This window comes from Synchiropus splendidus, chromosome 4 (genome assembly GCF_027744825.2).
Source record: "Synchiropus splendidus isolate RoL2022-P1 chromosome 4, RoL_Sspl_1.0, whole genome shotgun sequence".
Classification (NCBI taxonomy): Eukaryota; Metazoa; Chordata; class Actinopteri; order Syngnathiformes; family Callionymidae; genus Synchiropus; species Synchiropus splendidus.
In genome coordinates, this window is record NC_071337.1 from 234,357 (window position 1) to 247,793 (window position 13,437).

The window sequence follows — 13,437 nt, forward strand, 5'->3', positions numbered from 1 at the left end:
CTGCTAGCATAGCGCAGCATCAGTGGGAGGTGGCCTGCTAGCATAGCTTAGCATCAGTGGGAGGTGGCCTGCTAGCATAGCTCAGCATCAGTGGGAGGTGGCCTGCTAGCATAGCTTAGCATCAGTGGGAGGTGGCCTGCTAGCATAGCTTAGCATCAGTGGGAGGTGGCCTGCTAGCATAGCTCAGCATCAGTGGGAGGTGGCCTGCTAGCATAGCTCAGCATCAGTGGGAGGTGGCCTGCTAGCATAGCTCAGCATCAGTGGGAGGTGGCCTGCTAGCATAGCTCAGCATCAGTGGGAGGTGGCCTGCTAGCATAGCTTAGCATCAGTGGGAGGTGGCCTGCTAGCATAGCTCAGCATCAGTGGGAGGTGGCCTGCTAGCATAGCTCAGCATCAGTGGGAGGTGGCCTGCTAGCATAGCTTAGCATCAGTGGGAGGTGGCCTGCTAGCATAGCTCAGCATCAGTGGGAGGTGGCCTGCTAGCATAGCGCAGCATCAGTGGGAGGTGGCCTGCTAGCATAGCTTAGCATCAGTGGGAGGTGGCCTGCTAGCATAGCGCAGCATCAGTGGGAGGTGGCCTGCTAGCATAGCTTAGCATCAGTGGGAGGTGGCCTGCTAGCATAGCTCAGCATCAGTGGGAGGTGGCCTGCTAGCATAGCTTAGCATCAGTGGGAGGTGGCCTGCTAGCATAGCTTAGCATCAGTGGGAGGTGGCCTGCTAGCATAGCTCAGCATCAGTGGGAGGTGGCCTGCTAGCATAGCTCAGCATCAGTGGGAGGTGGCCTGCTAGCATAGCTCAGCATCAGTGGGAGGTGGCCTGCTAGCATAGCTCAGCATCAGTGGGAGGTGGCCTGCTAGTATATCTGGGGGGCGCTACTGTGCAAGTCATGACCCTTCTTCTAAATGAAACTCTTCTGGACTGTGGGAATCAACTGGAGTTCCAGCGATTTGGAAACAAGTGCGACTTGGTTCTGGTCCGTAACAAGCTGTGCTCCGAGGTGACGTGTGGAAGTGAGACGGACTGAACAGGAAGGAAGAGACTTCCTGCTCCTGGCCGCAGCAGCGTCACGGCCGAGGCCCCTGACTCCGCTTCAGGCGGGGGCTCAGAGAAAAAAGGTGCGGACTGAACTAAAGAAGGACAAATAAATAAGAGCAGGAGAGTGGAGCGCTGACTCCATCAATCCTGGCTTGGTGCAGAGCTTGAGGGAGGAGGAGCGGCGGCGGCGGCGGCGGCGGCGGCCTGATGAATAGAGCCATCAGCCGAGCAGAGGCGCGAGCGGCCTGCCATCTGCCTCCTCTCCCATCCCACCGTCCAATCGCTTCTCTGAGAGCTGGAGGAGGCGCGGCTCCAGTCACCAGCGGCACCACGCCAAACCTGCGCCACGGAGCAAGTGTTGGGTTCTCCTCCTGCTTTTGTTGTCGGCCACCGCCATTTTCAGGACGACATTAGTCCTTGCAATTTCATCATCTTTTCCAATTTATTCTCATTCTTTTATTGAAATTGTTTGACAGAATATTGTTTTGATTAAACCACTCACGTCTCACATTCAAATCTGTCAGTCCACAAATATGTTTTGTCAACATTGTGTACTGCAACACAACATCAAGAACCAGCCACAGAAGCGGCTGACGTCAGGCCAGAACTGATCCGTGAGCCAAGGTGGGGCGCAGCAGCGCAGCTCTTCATCGCCTGCGCCATCATCACGGCTCCCAAGACCAGACCACGGCTGGTGGTGGGGTCAGGGCTGCAGACTGACCCAGGTGGCACTTCACCAGAGTCAAGCAGCTTCTGCAGTTGGGAAGGAAACTGCTCCATCCAGGCCGAACCACTGGCCGATTGCTGGAAGGTTAGCGAAGCTGCTAGCGATTGATGGAAGGTTAGCAAGCTGCTAGCGATTGATGGAAGGTTAGCAAGCTGCTAGCGATTGATGGAAGGTTAGCGAAGCCGCTAGTGATTGCTGGAAGGTTAGCGAAGCCTCTAGCGATTGATGGAAGGTTAGCGAAGCCGCTAGTGATTGCTGGAAGGTTAGCGAAGTTGCTAGCGATTGATGGAAGGTTAGCGAAGCCGCTAGTGATTGCTGGAAGGTTAGCGAAGCTGCTAGCGATTGCTGGAAGGTTAGCGAAGCTGCTAGCGATTGATGGAAGGTTAGCGAAGCCGCTAGTGATTGCTGGAAGGTTAGCGAAGCCTCTAGCGATTGATGGAAGGTTAGCGAAGCTGCTAGCGATTGATGGAAGGTTAGCGAAGCCGCTAGTGATTGCTGGAAGGTTAGTGAAGCTGCTAGCGATTGATGGAAGGTTAGCAAGCTGCTAGCGATTGATGGAAGGTTAGCGAAGCCGCTAGCGATTGATGGAAGGTTAGCGAAGCCGCTAGCGATTGATGGAAGGTTAGCGAAGCCGCTAGCGTGGTGACAAGAGGAAGAGCCGCTGGAAGAACTGCGCAGAAAAGCCGGCAGGTTTGGGGGACTTGTTTATTCCACGGTGACACAGAGCGACATGACGGCCGCAGCACAACAGTGCGGTGGTTGGATGCTAAAAATAGATCTGGCTGAGGAGAGGAGTGTCTCTGTGCTGCACCACAGGTGTGTGTGTGTGTGTGTGTGTGTGTGTGTGTGTGTGTGCGCCGCTGGCGTCGGGGGTGTGTGTCCTCGTGCTGACTCACTCCTCCTCCCCTTCTTCACTCTTCTCCAGCTCACTCTGCTGCTCCCTCCATCATCAGTAATCCCACACGATCAACTCTGGTTTCTTCTCCCTCCTCCACTTCTGTTACCCAGCGGTCCTCAACATGTTCTGGACACACACAGGAAACACAAGAGAGTGAGTGTATTAGAGGGACAGGAAGCAGTGAGATAAGACACAACGTCCTGGAGTCCAACAAAAGACGAGGGATGAAGAGAAGGAGAGGGGATGAGCCAGGAGTCAGGTGGAGCTCAGGAGGAGGCTGGGGGAGAGAAGAGCTGGAGGATCCCCAGATGTAGAGAGAGGAAACACTGGAGCAAACACTGGAGCAGAGGAGACAACATTTTGCTCTCATTGGCCCCGAAATCTCGTTGGCCACCAAAGCACTGTGCTTCAAAACAGCAACAACTAAAAGACTCTTTAAGGCTGAAACATCCCGCCGCTGCCTCAGCAAATCAGTGTTGCTGTTTGTCAGGAAGGTTCTGGCCATGTGCTGACATCCCTGTCGCTCAGCATGAACACTGGGACATCAAGCAACCCTCGGGCCACACGATACGATCGGCTGGGCAGGATGTGGCCCTCGGGCCAGGGGTTTCAGGCTGCTTTCCAACAGGGTCGCCCCCCTGGTGACTGGGCTGACAGGGTTTGTCTGCGCCACCTTCTTAGAAACCACATGCAGAACTCAGATTTGGTCCCTTGGAATGGAGTGGCGAGCTCAAAGTCAAATGCTGACTGCTGAGACTGTCCACCAGAACATTTTGAAGTCAACCATAACTTGGCTCCTGGTCAGAGTTCACGGCATTGACACAGATGATACATGTGACGTGGTAAGCGTCCAGGGTCTGTGCTGGAGGAGACAACGTTGGCCACTTCCTGTGGACAAACCTTCGACATCTGCTCTGCCGCACCACTGACTGTGAAGACAATCAGTCAAGACTTGTTGACAACTGATCTTAACAGGCAAAGGTCACTCCAGCATCCATCCATCTCACGGCGCTTGTGAAACAAGACTGGAGGGCAGCTGGAGGTGAAGCTCATCCACCAGGAAGCTGATTCCTTTACTCGTATTTTGGAGTCGAGGTGGCCAACGTTCCAAATTCCAGCCAGCCACATCTGATCTGGAGAAAAGTCTTCCGACCTCCTGCGCTTGTGCTGCGAGGCCGCTTCAGTGAGGTCAGCCAGGTCCTCCCCCTCCTCTCCTGACGGGTGTCCACTCTCACTTCCCGGTCTGTGGATCCTCGGCTCAGAATTCTCTTCCGTCCCTGGACAGAGCTTCTCTCCTCGCCAGCGTCTGCAGCCACCAGGCCGCTCACCTCCAAGTGCTCCACCCACAGGTCTGTGATGAATGCGGAGGGTCCATACCTGTGCGGTCCAGGTCTGAGCAGATACCAGGCAGGTCCGAACCTAAGAAGGTCAGTGTTTGGGTCGGTGGATGCAAGTGTGGCTCCTTCACCTCCCTGTGACTGACTCAGCAGTGACGGGTGATTCAGCCAGTGGCAGGAGTCAGATCATCATCTCCAAGTGCTACAGACGAGCTCAGCTAGTCACACACGGAGCGATACCCAGGCTGACGGCGTTCTGAGGCGGTCAACACCAGATTATGAGACTGTCATCCATCACGATCGAATAAGATGCCCATGTCTGGGGTGAGTCAGGAGGGACTGTGTTCTGACAGTCGCCTCTGAGAACGGTCGCAGATATTCCACGAGCTCAGCACTTATGACCCGATCGCTCCCCACTTGAACCGTGTCCCAGAAGTGATGGCAACACAAACGTCAGTTCTGAATCACGACTCACCGGGAACAGAATGTGTCCCTGAAGTGGCGGCACTCCTGCTGCCTTTACCTGCCAAAATTGTACCTGTCCATCTCAAACCATGTTCCCCTCACTGGTCACATGCTTCCTCACGTTGCTGTTCCCCCATATATATCCAGCAGGGGGAGCAGCCCAGAGTCAGAGCTCCAAAGCTTTGACTGTGGAGTCAGTGTTGATCCTGTAGCTCTGGCACAACAGAGGAAACGGAGGCAGCGTTGTAGGAGGCGCTGGTCGCTGAGGCCCTGAGATATCTGGCCACTGGAGGACGGAGAGTTGCCACCATTCTTCTGTCTTCTTCCTGTCTCACTAGAGCCTGGTGTCGGGGAGCAACACTGCCCCCCATGGTCTCCTCTGCTCTGTATCTGTGAGCTTGGTGCAGACGTGCAGGAATATGGAGGGAATGAAGGCAGAGCACGGAGAGAGGTTTCCGTCTTTGTCTGGTCAGGCTGAGCGTAAATAGGCCTGGACACTGGAAGACAATGATGGTTTTGATTCTCTTCAATAGATTTTGAGCCAATTCCGGCGGCTGATGAAACAATGGCAGCCAGTCAGGCATCATGGGTCGTCATGAGGGGAAAAGAGCACTTGAAAGTCCAGGAGCAGACTGCAGGACGCTCCAGACAGGTGAGGAGTGGAATCGTCCAACAAGGAGCAGCGTCTGGTGTCCTGACTTCACAGGGGAGGAAGAGGACGGCGCGGAGATAAGGGGCGCTCATGCAGCCAGAATACTGAAGGAGGAGGCGCCAGTGGATGGAGAGATGGGTGGCAGCGATAAACTCCTCTTCACAGAGCGAGAAGTGGAGAGAAAGAGACTTTATCTGTCCGTCCTCCTCGTCTGTTTGCTATCAGCACTTGTTAAAAGCCAAATGCATTGGAAATGTGACAGGGGATGACGGGAAGGTGGCGGAGCCAAAGGTCACGCACCAGGCAGAGAGATGTTGTCAGGCACCGCGGTGAAGGGAATTGCAATGGTGGGAAAGGGAGCTCCACTGGCACGAGACCAAAGGTTGTGTGACAGTCAGAGCGGAGGACGGGCGCCATGTTCGGGCCCAGCGACCCCCATCACAAGTCAAAGTCATGTCCCTTGACCTCTGCCCTCTCACCAGCTTCCTGGGAGACGCTGATAAAGCTGTGTAAACCGCCATTGTATCAGCACGTGTCAACACTGCCCGCTCAATCCCACTACACACCATACATCAGGCCTTATCACTCGCCGCTTATTCCATCTCCTAATGAGTGTGAAGCCAGTCTGAGAGCCAGAGGCAGCCGGCGCGTGATCGCTGATCAACAAACCCTTCCTTCCTTCCTTCAGAGCCGCGGCACCCGCGCCCAGGTGACTGGGCTCAAGCCTTGGCAGCAGGGAGACACACACGCAGCAGCTTCTGCTTTTTAAACGCCATGCGGGAGCAGACGCGTTTCACGTTCAATGGCCGCCATTGCAATGTACAGAGATCTGGAGATCCGGTGAAGAGGAGGTGGAGGAGAAGCTGGAGAAGCACGGAGCTCCAGCAGGATGGATGACGTGAGAGTCAAGTGAAGATGGAAGTGAGGAGGTGCAGGCGAGAGCGCAGCCAGGGTGACATGTCCGAGTGGACTGACTGACAGACGTGATGTTCAGGGACTGAGGAGCCAAGAGTCAGAAGAGACTGAGGTTGTCAGTGGGAGCGACTAGAAAGGCCACAGTGAGAAGCGAACATGTGAGGGAGAGGTTTAGAGGCAAAGTCAGGGAGGACATGTGGTTTGGACACTGGATATTGGGGATGAAGAGGAGGAAGAGCATCATGATGGAGGTGTGACCGGACAGGCGGAGGAGGCTGCTCTTCTGAGGCAATCATCCTGGAGACCATTTCATCATCCAAAACTCTTCTGGGGCCAAAATAAAGAGGAGAAATGATGTCGCCAATCTCTCCCTGAGCCCAGCCTGCCCCCAACTGTGGGCTACACAATCCTGGTCCAGGGCTTTCTGCCAGGATTTGTTGAAAAAAGATGTCATCTCGTATATCCTAAAGAATTACAGGATAATAATCATGAATCCACCAATAACTCGGGACACGACTGTGCAAGCCGTTGAAGGTGGGGTGACACGTCGCGAACACACACACACACACCTCTGAGCTCCACCACTTGCCCCACATGCCTCTGACAGGTTTCCATTTCATACTCACATGTCCTCTGTCCACGACGCAGCAAACTTGCCAGTCTTTCAAGAGGGAAAGTGTGTTGGTATTGTGTCATTGACGTTATCCCCCCCAGCCCCATATGATAAACAAGACAGCAAGGCAGTGGTAAGCTGCTCACCTGCTTGGCGCTGTTGACACACTCCAGGTACTTGGCAGCGAGGTTGGAGCAAAGCAGAGTCTTTCCCGCGTTTTCCTTGTAGCAGGCCAGAATCTGGCCCTGCAGGTCAGCGCACACGGGATGCCACTCGTACCTCCTGTTGGCCAGAGCAGCGTGTAAAAAACACCGTGTAGAAGACACATCAAGCCAGAGAGAAAGAGGATGGAGGCTGCGGCATCACTGGCTCCATCAATACCATGGGACGTGGGGAAGAGGAAGCCATCGCCTTTGGCCCCGGGATTATTCACCACAGTGGACAACTCCTGGAATCAATGTGCTGCAGCCTCAGAAGCGGCAGCGAGGACAAGCGGACGGACCTTCCTGGGGGCCCAACATGACAAACTGCGCGCTCACATATGAGTATGGATCTCTCAGATGAAGATCAGTCACTATCGATCGCTGCAGATGCTGGACGGCGCCAGGCGCTCCATCACAGTCGGCTGCTCTCCTGGACTCTCCTCAGGCCTCCAGTCGTACGCAGTATTGAACACTTGTGAAGGCTTTTGAAGACTATAGATCACAGCTAACACTGATTCTATCTGTCCCTGAGGTGCAATACAAGTCTGCATTCATCAATTCAGCTCCTTAAAAAGGCATCGGCGCTCATAACACTCCATGGCCTTCCCTTTCATTTTCCCTTCATTTAATCACTTCCAAATGACTCCTCTGTTCACTGTAACACAGCCAGCCAGCAGGACACCACACACACACCAGGCAGCTTTCTGTGCTCCCAAACACGGAGGGAGCAGATGTTTCACAGAAGAGATTTGAAGGAATCTGCACACGTAAACTCACAATTGTCAGGGAACTGAGACACAGTGAAGTAACGACATCTGTGGTCTACACAGGGCTTGGAGCACAACCACCAAGGCTCGGGACAACAGGACAAGAAAGCACCGGTGCAGTGCAGTGAACTGGAGGCCAGTCTGGGACTCAAGAGGGGCACCAGACCACGACTGAGGCAAAAGTGAAAGCATTTGCTCTTGGTCTCGCCTCCTCAGGGGCAGGAGCCTTCACACGGGCTCCAGTCCAATACATACTGTCGTCTCTGAGCTGCTCCGCCTTCACACCTGAGGCATCTCCAGGCCCCTGACGTGACGACGATTCCTTCACAGGTTTAGTCACACAAAATAGGAAGCAGCCAAAATTGATTGGTCATCCGAAAAGAGGGAGGCCCTGGCTCCAATGTTGGTCCTGAAGGTGGGATTCAGTGTCGTTCACTGCCCCGGTGTTGAGAAAGTAACTAGGAAGTCGAGGCCTCTGTTCATTGTAAGCTCTTGGCTAAAGTACCGCACTCACTGTCGCAGTTGCAAACAGAATAACATCATGGACAATGGACATGTTTGAGTCATAGTTCAGTCACGGGAGGCTAGAAATGAGCTCCACTGAAGGGTCTGGATCTCCAGTTCTGTAGGCGCTTTTGGACCTCCGCTGTCTTCTGTATTCACTTGGGTCTGGCTCATGACTGGGCCCTCGTGGCCTCAAGAAAACATCGCCATACTTGATGGTGCAAGATTGTATTGCTGTCTTAGGCGGGCTCTATGAATATTGAATCAAGACAGGTGCATGTTTGCATGAAGACATCTGGAAGGTTGCTGATGGTCTGAGGGTCCAACTGGACTGAGTTTGTTGCCAGTTTTGATGCAGACGTTTTTATCTCGCCATCTATTGTATGGTCACCGCACTGCATCCATACACAGGCCTAACTTCACTCAGCTAACCAAGTCTGGAACCTCCCAAGCAGGAGACGTGGACTCCTGAGTCGAGTCCAGCAGAGGAGCACCGTGTTCTATTTGGACTTTCATTTCTCCTCCCTCTCGCTGTCAACCAGGTGAGGTGCAGGAGCGGTGTGATCAGAGCAGTCACTTCCCACTGCAGCCGGTGCAAAGGCTCGCATGGAACCTCATCATGTTCACAAGACGAGGAGAAGCGAGAAGAGCCTGGAACCCCGTCCTGGCAAAACCAAGCCTCGTGCCAGCCCCGGAGAACGTGCTCGTCGGTGAAGAATCGCAGGGTTTTGCATCACAACAGATGACGCCCTTGATGGTGAAATAATGAGCGCGTATTACACATTCATCTTCCCTACAGATCACACGCCTCCTGAGAAGTGCCGACTCAGCTCTGCCCAGCCGAGCGTTCTGCCAGCCACTCGGCTTCCATTTGGAGAGCCCAGTCATGTGACCAGCGGTGCGATGTGAACTGCTTTTGTGCGTCCCTCAGCACACTCCATAAACGCCATCATGGCGGCAGCGGCGTGATGCTAATGGCGGTCTCAGACGCGGCATCTGCCTCACTGGCCACGCGGGAAGGAGAGAGAGATTGGGCTTGTCAGCATCTGCGGTGGAGCTGATCCCCTGCAGTCGGACTCAGATGTTTGATTTGCACCCCGGAGTGAGAAAGGACCAGCAGTGTGTTGGCTACAGAGCCGCACGGGTCATTAGGCAGGGTGCAATGCAGCAGGATGCTGCTGACGTGAAGATGATTCACTGCCTGCTTAGATTTACAAATCAATAGTCCTGAGAAGCACCTTCATGGGTCCGGCCGGCCGGTCCTCGGTGGAGTCCAAAACACCTGCTTCTGCACCAGCATCTGCAGCTGGGGCGTGTGCTGAGCTGCACAGCAGACATGACTACCATGACGCTGCGCATCATCAGGTGACATTGGAGTTCAACTGGTCCAAGACTCTCACGCCATTCGACGTGCACCTCAGTGACGTGCTGCCAGCAGTGTGGTTTAGATGAAGTGCCGTCCTGCTAACGTGCTGACCCTGCACCCCATCAGAATAGGATGTGTGTGTGATGCTGGCCGTGACTGAAAGGCCTCAGGAGAAGCTGCAGCTGAGTCCCCCCAGAGTGACGGAACTCCTCACCCTACCTCTGAGGGAGACGCCTGCCACCCGTCGAGGGAAAGCCATTTCAGCCTCTTGTATCCAAAACCTCCTGGAGCCACCCACACCATATGCTAGAACCTATGAACTCTGGTTGGTTGGGATGACTCAGGTCAGCTCCAAGGTTCGGCATCCTCAGCCGCCGCCGCGCCACCTCATTCATGCCTCAGCAGTGAGTTATCACCCTCTTCTGACGCATCAGCGCCTGTGAGCAGTGACCACACGCCAGCGCTTCTTTCCTAGTTAGAGCTGGTGATGACACCCACCAAGCCTCCACTCGCCACCTGTTGCAGAGGAAACCCCAAAGACCTCGACTACCGACACCAACCGCTGACTCAGACGCTGCCAAGAGAAGCAGGAGAACAGCAGCTTCAGGAGCAAAAGTCATGCCTCTGACCACGACTTCTCGGCTGTAAATCATGAGTCCTGACCAATCATGGAGCAGTTGGGAAAGGTCCTGGACATGAAGAGACACGGGGCGGGGGGAGGCAGCAGGGCCGTTGCTCAGTGTCAGGATTGAATGATGACAGCAGGAGCAGCAGAAAATGGCTGCTGTCCTTGTCCTATGGATCTTGGCCAGGCTTGTTACGGCGCCCCCAGGCGTCACCAGGAGAGTGAGGAGCCACAAACACTCACTAATGACTTGCTTTAGCATTGCTCTTAATGCCAGGTGCTTCCTGCTGATACACGCCGCACTGTTTATCACCAGTAATGGCCTCGGAGCAGGGAAGGCAACGGGGAGGGGGTGTGGACAACACCAGCCATCGTGAGATGCAAAAACACGAGAGAGAGAGCGAGAGACGCTTCGAATACGCTCCTCATAAAACATCTTTCATGGCAAACGGAGGACACAGCGGGTCCCAGCCGCGGGTCCCAGCCGCTGAGGCCTGCGCTCGGCGCCTTTCTCACTCATCGACGACGACGGCGGCGGCATCAATGAGACCGGGCCAAGGAATCACATGGATAAGTGAGTATCCTCAGTGATGCTGAGTGGACCAGACAGTGTTATTAAACAATAGAAAATCCAATTAACGACACTCTTGATCATTTCTCAAAAGGCTTCGTCTTCGTTTGAGTGGGTTTCGAGGGATCAAAAAAAAGGCCCAGAGTCTCTTTTAGGCGCCTTGATCCAACTGAATAACAACACTATCACACACGGCAATAACATCACACACACATGCATGTAAGGAGGAGGATGACACAAAAGGACTGTCACTTGCAATGAATGTCTGACATCCCGCCTTTGTTCCCGCCCATTTCATCTTCCAGGAAGCATCTCTCCTGGATGCCCCTGCCTCCCTGGAGGTCTGGGGATATTTAATAAAACTGTGTGGTGGGACTCACTGACGCAAATAGAGACATCAAACCAGATACAGGAGCTTATTATTTGCTGCGCGAGTGTGTGCGTTCAGATGCACCTCACAACCAGTAAATCTCATAAATGACTCCTGGTCGCAGTCGTGGCAAATAAGGACCTTCTTTATACAGCACAAACAAACACTAACAGGAGGGAGGAAGGGAGGACAACACGAGGGCTGGGGCGCTGGCAATCGAAAGTAATGTGGAGGACAAGAGACTGAAATGGAATCCTTTCAAAAGATGCTTGAAAACATGCTGAGAAAAAAAGAGAGGGTATCAGAAAAGGGGTAAGTGTCTGGATAGACTCTGGAGAAAAGCCTCCCCAGTCCTTTATTTCCTTTTTCTAAAGGAGGGACAGAAAAAAAGGAGGTCGAGAGGAGGGGCAGAAGGATGTGATGGGGTGAATGTGGCCCATTTAAATATAATAAAGTGGAACAGATTCGCTTCTTACACCTTGGCTGCTGCCTCCCTGCTCAAGGTGTTGCCGCGCCGTTTCACGCCGTCCCTGCACTCAACCTGCTCCTGCACCGGTCAGCACCTTTCCAGCGAGGAAAATATTGACTGACAACTCGGGACATAATAGCTCCTGTTACAATCCTGTGTTGTTAGTGCAAAGAGGGAGTTTTTATTGCACTTGTCAATCGTCTGTCACAACAGAGTGGTGGAGAGCAGCGGAGGATCAGGAGGGACTTGGCAGGCGCTGGCCGAGGGAGGAAACTGATGTTGTCGTGCTCAACGCTTCCACCCACATCTGCTCATCAAACACAAGGAAACGAAGGTAGACGTCAGGCACTTTAGCAGTCAGGAAGAGAGACGACATCTGTCCCACAGGCACATGAGAGTGCGAGCTGCTACGTGACAAGTTTCTGGTTCACAGCAGGAGGCTTCCTCTGCGTTTGTCTAGATATTACCATCATGATTTACTCCAAAGAAGGCGTGATTGTCAGTCAAAGCACGGGGGAAACTGAGCGTCGGCTAGCAGAACACGCTGACAGTGTTAGCATGACGGAAAGAGTGCTTGGCGGCGGTGATGCTGCTGCTGACACGGTGGACCACCTCGGCTGTACAGATGCCACTTCCCGTCTCTGGCAAGCAACATCCACACCTGGGATGACCTCATGGCTAAGACTAAGCAGCGCCCCCTGCGATTTATCAGCATCGGGCAGGGAGCTGAAAATGCAGTGAAATACGACTCCAATGTCCTCATCAGTGGAATAGGACTCTGCCTTTTAAGGTGGCACCTTCAGGAGGACCATGAAGGATTGACAATGCACTGCCCGACGTCAAACCCAACACATCACGTCCCCCATGCTGGGAATCTTCCCTCAGTGACATTCAGCCACTGGTCCAGAGATGAGCCCCCAGGATCCACGTGCTCCGCTGCTGACATGAAAAGCTGCTGCAACTCAGCGACGTGAAGACCTCCAACACTGAAGGATGGAGAGGCACCTGAAGCTCAAAGCCGAGCCACCAGCTGGAGCAGACAAACCAGACGTAACTAAGGAACATGAAAGGTCTCACTGTCTTCAACAATGTTTTGTGTGTGGAGATTCCATTCCATAAGTTTGGCAAGGCTGCAACACTAAAACAGTCAAGCTTGATCCTCCAGTCTCGTCCAGTGCTGTCTACTTAAGCATCGAGAAGAGTTCATTGATTTCGCTGTGACCAAAGCAAAAGTCCAGCTGGCTCCTCATTTGAGCGACTGATCTCAGTGAGCTCGCGCATGATCAATTTCTTAAAAACACCTCGAATATCAGCGTTGGACCTGAACGCGGTGCTTTGTCTCATTTTGCTTATTTTGTGAAGAGCCACCCTGAAAAAGGAACTTGTTTCCGTCTCTTCGTCATGACACAGACAGTCTGTTAAGGCCTCAAGAAGTCGGCTTGATGTCTCAGTTTTCCTAAAGAGTCAGTGGGTGATGCAGTGTAAACTGACTCGACAGCCCATCACACGCTCCATGAAGCAGTCACTCATTCATCATCCACCACTTGTCCTGAGCAGCTGACATGAGGTGAACGGCAGGTTGGAAAACGTTTCAGACAAAGTCATTTGCACTCACGGTCAAGGTCCTGACAAGGAAGCAATTAGCTGCTTCTGCTGGGTGAGAGGTAATCAGAGTGCCCACGGGTCAAATCATCTTTCATCGTCAGGAACTCCACTCAGTTCGTCAGCATCAGAGGGAGCCAGGGGAAGCACAGTGCCCATTACAGGTGGCAGGTCAGAAGGACAAGAGGAAGGTTGGCGGGTCGCTTGAGGTCCGGGGTCCGGCCCATTCCCAGTACATGGATGAACAAAAGTTCTCCATAAAAACCCTTTTGTGTGGGAACCAGTGTTTCACTTCAGTCCGACTACTTTGTAAAACAG

The 13,437-nt window shown here is 53.5% G+C and overlaps 1 protein-coding gene across 3 annotated transcripts in view; it reads right to left on the reverse strand.

Moving 5' to 3' along the window:
* Nucleotides 1–849: 849 nt before the first annotated feature.
* The window catches only part of chchd3a (coiled-coil-helix-coiled-coil-helix domain containing 3a), a 70,718-nt gene continuing 58,130 nt past the window's right edge, over nucleotides 850–13,437 (reverse strand). The window contains exons 7-9 of one of the 3 annotated variants that reach the window (XM_053863707.1): nucleotides 6,789–6,924; nucleotides 6,656–6,690; nucleotides 850–2,786 (exon numbers count right to left, since the gene is read on the reverse strand). In XM_053863707.1, coding sequence (XP_053719682.1) covers nucleotides 2,777–2,786; nucleotides 6,656–6,690; nucleotides 6,789–6,924 — 181 coding nt within the window. In that variant the 3' untranslated portion in view covers nucleotides 850–2,776. The remainder of the gene's footprint in view (nucleotides 2,787–6,655; nucleotides 6,691–6,788; nucleotides 6,925–13,437) is intronic. The other 2 variants (XM_053863710.1, XM_053863708.1) reach the window with 2 other exon arrangements.